Source organism: Doryrhamphus excisus, chromosome 12 (genome assembly GCF_030265055.1).
Source record: "Doryrhamphus excisus isolate RoL2022-K1 chromosome 12, RoL_Dexc_1.0, whole genome shotgun sequence".
NCBI lineage: Eukaryota > Metazoa > Chordata > Actinopteri > Syngnathiformes > Syngnathidae > Doryrhamphus > Doryrhamphus excisus.
This window is the reverse complement of record NC_080477.1, coordinates 6744512-6750511: the sequence shown is the minus strand read 5'-3', so window position 1 is coordinate 6750511 and position 6000 is coordinate 6744512. Positions and strand designations below refer to the sequence as shown.

General features: G+C 40.1%; 1 protein-coding gene across 2 annotated transcripts in view; it reads left to right on the top strand.

Moving 5' to 3' along the window:
• The first annotated feature begins 2358 nt into the window (after positions 1-2358).
• acsf3 (acyl-CoA synthetase family member 3) overlaps positions 2359-6000 on the top strand; it is a 53266-nt gene continuing 49624 nt past the window's right edge. For both annotated transcript variants that reach the window (XM_058088763.1, XM_058088764.1), the window contains exons 1-2: positions 2359-2393; positions 4268-5051. In XM_058088763.1, the coding sequence (XP_057944746.1) occupies positions 4338-5051 (714 nt within the window). In that variant the 5' untranslated portion in view covers positions 2359-2393; positions 4268-4337. The remainder of the gene's footprint in view (positions 2394-4267; positions 5052-6000) is intronic.

Sequence of the window (6000 nt, the reverse complement as noted above, 5' to 3'; positions counted from 1 at the left end):
TTTTATAACGGATTCCGCCTATTTCGGACAAAATCTCCAGTCCCGTTCCAATGCATTTCCATTAAATTTCCCTCGCATATATCGGATGGCGGCATCGTGGCGCTCCGATTCGCCGAATCGTTACAGGCCGCTATACGACGTCATTTGCAGCGTTTGCAGCGTTGCCTGCGCGTCCAGGTACATTGGAAACATAGTCAAGGAAGTGCCTTTTTATAACGGATAAAATCCGATTTACGCATATCCCGGATATAAATCTGATATATGCGTAAAACGGACATTTTCCGGTATACGCATATAACGGATTTCGCTTATATCGGACAAAAACAATTGAATCCGATATATCCGAGGTTTACTGTAATAGCCAACATTATTATTTGAACATAACATTTGAAAGTTTATGTAAATCAATTAATTACATTTTTTACATTGCATTCATGTATAAAGTCAAGTGGTGTCAACAGATACTGAATTACTTTTTAGAGTGTAGAGTCACTATATTCATATGTTAGTGTGCCTCGGAAGCTTGCATTAATCCGGAAATTCCTTCACAATCCCGCGGGATCTGGTTGATTCAGTCATACTTGCATCTTTCACCTCAAATGAACCATCACATGACACAACATGTTGTCAGGCATGCATTAGTATGTGTGTGACATGCGAGTTCATATGTTAACACCGAATCCCTTGGATTAAAGTCAAGTTTGCAGCTGCAGTTTTGGAATAATTCATCGCTCGATTTTTTTTTTTTTTTTTTTTTACCCTAGAGGAGCCACAGGTAGTTGATGAAGTGGCAGTGCCAAGACTCCCAACTGGCGAAGACGAAGCGCAGCTGCCGGGAGTCAGCACGGCCAGATGCCGTTGCTGATGTACCATGTGTTCCAAGCGGGGCAACAGTGTGTTTGTGTGAGAGCCGGCTGGGAGGGGAGCGAACGATACGCTTGCCAAGACATTCTCACGCTGATGCCAACCTGACACATGCTCGGGTAGTCCCCACGGTTCACGGTGCCATCTCTGCCTCTCTCATCGGTCTGTAGGGGGTCCTCTTTTTTTTTTTTTCCTCGGATTCAGCCCTTTGCCAAGGATGGAAGCTGGCACCTGCTTGTCGCCATCCTGCCCGTCGGCAGCGAGATCGTTTCAGGTGGTCCTTACCGAAACGATGTGTTGGCAGCAGGCCACTGCAGCTTGGTACGATCGTGTTACTTTAACCTTTACCGCTACGCCGTACAACGTCGTGTCACATGTAGGCGTAACAAATTTAAATAAACTATGCCAGTTATAATCCACCGGTTTTCGGTCATCCCACCTGCTGTTTAAACGAGCATCTTGACGGCGGCGATTGTAGTGCCCGTAAGCAAAAAAATATGGCTGACTTCCAGGACACAAATCCCAAAGCTTTGGTCGTTTGTTGACAGACGGCAACATTTTACATCGTATCCGTGGAAAATTTGTCACCTGCGTCTCCGTTAAAACGCCTAAAAGGGTTAAATTCACTAACAATTTCTAGAAATTACATTATTAGTGGGGAATCATACGTAGCATCCTCTTGAACAGCGTTCCCCCACAAATTGGAACGGATGGTCTTTGACGATACTACTCCTGAGAGCGGAGGGGAGTTCTCTGATACAAAGGCTCCACATTCATTAGGAACATGCCATCATCGTTTGCAGCGTAGGGGGTTTGTGAGGGAAGTGAAAACTTTTTGAACGCGTGCCATGTCTGTACCATTCTCTTATCGGAGGCCCTCGACTGCCAGCTGGCGGCTGAATGTGCCCACTTCCGCAGCGATGCCAAGCTAGTTGGCACACAGACATGTGATGTAAAGCCAAATGTGTCTCTGTGTGGTGGCTGCATATATGCAATACTCACCCCTTCCATCTTCCTCTCTTTACTGATGAGTACCTCCCCACTGCATACGTAGATCTTCAATAATAGGAGTTGATCTTGACAGTATGTACACATTGAGACAGATGCTTGTGTTAAAAAAAATGGATTTTTTTAAATAAAATTATGAAACTAAAATTAAAATATTTAATATAATATTACTATAATATATATTAATATAATATATTTATTAATATAATATTTAATATTTAATAATACAAATATTACAGCAAAAAAATAAAGTTTTCTTTCAAACTTGACATTTTAATAACTTTGTGTGAAAATAGTTATTATTTATAACTAAACTTTATTTAACTAAATAAACGTATTTTAAATGTATAATGCAACTGCATTATTTGTTTTTTGGAAGTAATACTTTTATTAGTCTTATTGAACATGACACTCGCATTGCATTGTGCTGAGTCGGAACTTCTAAACCACAGTTAGGTGTTTCCTACCGGAACTATTATTTGATGCACTGTCCTTCACCAAGCGGGGATACCGGCTTCTTGGTAAGGCGAATAAGGCTGTGTTTAATTTAGGCGTCTGCATCCGAAAAGTGCACATTTGTAGGCTGCGTGACGTCATCGTGCTGCGCGAAGACTGTTAAATTAAAAAGTCCACGAAGGGTCCTCCAAATGCGACCGACAAATGTGTCCTCCTTCTCCACTGAGGGGAAGTCAGCATTCAAATCAACCTTCGTGGCCCATCATATCCCAACATTCTTTGCGCGCTTCCGTCCAGCCCTCTAAAAAAAGTCACTTTACGGTGCAAAGCTCACAGAATCAAGCTTAAGTATTGTATAATGAATACGTATTCCATTGTTTATAAATCGTAAGTTTTATTTTATTTGTCTAAGCAGATTTTGATGTGCGCACCGTTTGAACAGTTTTCAAACTTTCTACAACGTGAAGAGTTTTGGCTTTTGATATTACCACCATTATGTAAATACCTAACACTTCATACTATGAACATAAATTGAACAAAATAGTCATTATTTGTGTACATAGTGTACATGTTTTAGTGGCAAATTCACTGTGTTAACCTTTATGAATGGAAATATTAAAGTTTATGTGTAGCTGCTGATCAGTGTTGTATAAATGAACCAAGTAGCCAAAAGGTACTAACTAAATAAAGGAGCTATGAATGTTACTAATGTTTAAAATATCAGGTTTCGCTTTGATCTGGAGATAAATCTGTAGATCAGGGGTCTCAAACTCAATTTACTTGGGGGCCACTGGAGCTAGGGTCTGGGTGAGACCACATCAGGTTAAAAAAAAAAAACCAAAAAAACGCATTTATTAAAAACAGAAAACTATACAAGCTTTTTCAGTGCTTTGGTTCCGATTTTCTACAATAAAAGCGCTGATAAAACATCTTAAACATCTCAAATATCTTAATTTCTATTTTTCTGCACAAAATAAGATGAAAAATAAACAGTCACATTTATACTCTTTTTATTTACAACATATTGCGCAACTGCAGGGTCTTGAGACACATGCTAACTCGCAAACTAGAGAGCTAGCGACCTAAACGGTAGCCTCCAAGTTATTTCCTTTAAACTTAAATAGCCAAAAACTTACCACTTCCACACGGATAGGGAGGATAACTATTAACAGTTATTTAACCTTTAACATGAACATTAATCAAAGTAATAATTTTTTCTGGGTACATGATACCATACAGCATCCGTATCAAACTTGCGCGGGCCGCACTAACATTAAACTTTCATATCAAGGCGGGGGCCTCAAACTAGTGTCCTGCGGGCCACATTTGGCCCGCGGGCCGCGTGTTTGAGACCCCTGCTGTAGAAGGATAACATTTCTTCTCTCTCCTGTAAAACCTAATTAAAAAAAATAAATAAAACCAGAAGATTATTTGAATAAAATTATTTAAGCCTGAAAGGAAATACACGCAGCGATTTCATTGTATTTGTTAAATGTCATCTGGTAGTAAAATACAGTACATTCATTTACCAAATATTTTTTTTGTTCTCGGTGCATCGTTAGCAAACCAAAACACATCTCCAAACTTCACTATTATCATGCAATTATTTCCATATGAAATAGTTTTTAGTAAGATACATTAAGAATTGACAAACAATAATACACATCCAGTCCAAGTAAAGTAACTATAACTCTGATAAATTATGTCTAGCTGTATCTGTAATCTGTAATAAAGTGTACCTTGCATACATACTGTTACTTTTACATACTAACACTTTTTTTTGCCCTCCATGATCAACACGTTGAGTCAGTTTGGCATTTTGGTATAAGCAGTTTATATGTCTAGACAAATTGTTTTCATTAGATTTTATAACTTAAAGAGATTAGGTTGCATTCTTGACTCTTCCGTCACCTCACTCAGCTCGCTTGTGAATCAACAGGTGCTAACAGCGAAGATGTCATCCATCGTGATACTTCCAGCCGCCTGCATCTAAACGACCTCCCTCAACCATGTTGTCAGGATTTGTTGCAGCACGTCACTCTCTGAAGTGGAAGTGTTGCCGTAAATCCACCATTGACATTATTTTTTGCTCATGTGATGCATGGAAATGGTTTCCAGGAAATATATCGCAGAGGAACGCTCATAGATGGACCCCGGTACCTTTATCAAGGGTCAAGCAGAAGCCTGTGTTTGCTCGAGCTTTAACATTTGGGGACAAAGCAGCTGTGATAGATAGTAATGGCAGCCACAGCTACAAGCAACTTTATGCCAGCAGTTTGGGTCTTGCGAGAAGAATCAACGCCACCCTTGACTCTGACTTCGGGCGCCTGGAAGGAAAACCAATCTCCTTTCTGTGTGGTAATGATGCTTCCTATACGGTGGCCCAGTGGGCGACTTGGATGAGCGGTGGGACAGCGGTTCCACTGTATAAAAAACACCCACCATCTGAACTGGAGTACATTATCACAGACTCCCAGAGTGCATTGCTGGTGGCAGGGCACCCCTATGCGGAAAACTTAGAGCCCGTGGCACAGAGGCTGGGTCTGCCTTGCCTTACACTTCCGCCTACATGTGAAATCAGCACTTTAAACAACGATGATATCCAAGACATGGAAGAGGTCAGACCGGACTGGGGTGAGCAACCAGCCATGATCATCTACACCAGCGGTACGACAGGGAGGCCCAAGGGTGTTCTCCATACCCACAGCAGCATCCAAGCCATGGTAGGTCTTTTTTTCTGCTTAAAAAGTTGCCATTTGTATGAATTATATCAAACAAAATGGAAATATTGGTACACATTGGCTTTAAACCAGGGGTCTCAAACTCAATTTACCTGGGGGCCACTGGAGCTAGGGTCTGGGCAAGGCTGGGCTGCATCAGGTTTTCCAAAAAAAACAAAAAAAACGCATTTATTTAAAACAGAAAAATATACAAACTTTTTCAGTGCTTTGGTTCCGATTTTCTACAATAAAAGCTCTGATAAAACATTCCACTGCTCTCAAATATCTTAATTTTTATTTTTCTGCACAAAATAAGATGTAAAATAAATAAACAAATCAAGAATAAAGAAAATCAATCAATCAGTAAATAAATATAATAATAATAATAAAACGGCAAATAATAAAAACTTCAGAAGCCACATATAGTTGGTGGGTAGACAAATTATTTTTTTCAGATTAAAATGAACAAAGCATTATTAGAGCCCTGTAGACATGACAAAACACGACTATAGTCACATTTATACTCTTTTTATTTACAACATATTGCACAACTGCAGGGTCTTGAGACACATGCTAACTCGCAAACTAGAGAGCTAGCGACCTAAACGGTAGCCTTCAAGTTATTTCCTTTAAACTTAAATAGCCAAAAACTTACCACTTCCACACGGATAGGGAGGATAACTATTAACAGTTATTTAACCTTTAACATGAACATTAATCAAACGTAATAATTTTTTCTGGGTACATGATACCATACAGCATCCATATCAAACTTGCGCGGGCCGCACTAACATTAAACTTTCATATCAAGGCGGGGGGCCTCAAACGAGTGTCCTGCGGGCCACATTTGGCCCGCGGGCCACGTGTTTGAGACCCCTGCTTTAAACCATATACATTTCAATACATGGACATTTTTACCATGTTCAAGTTGTGTGAGGGGGCGGTCGAGTGG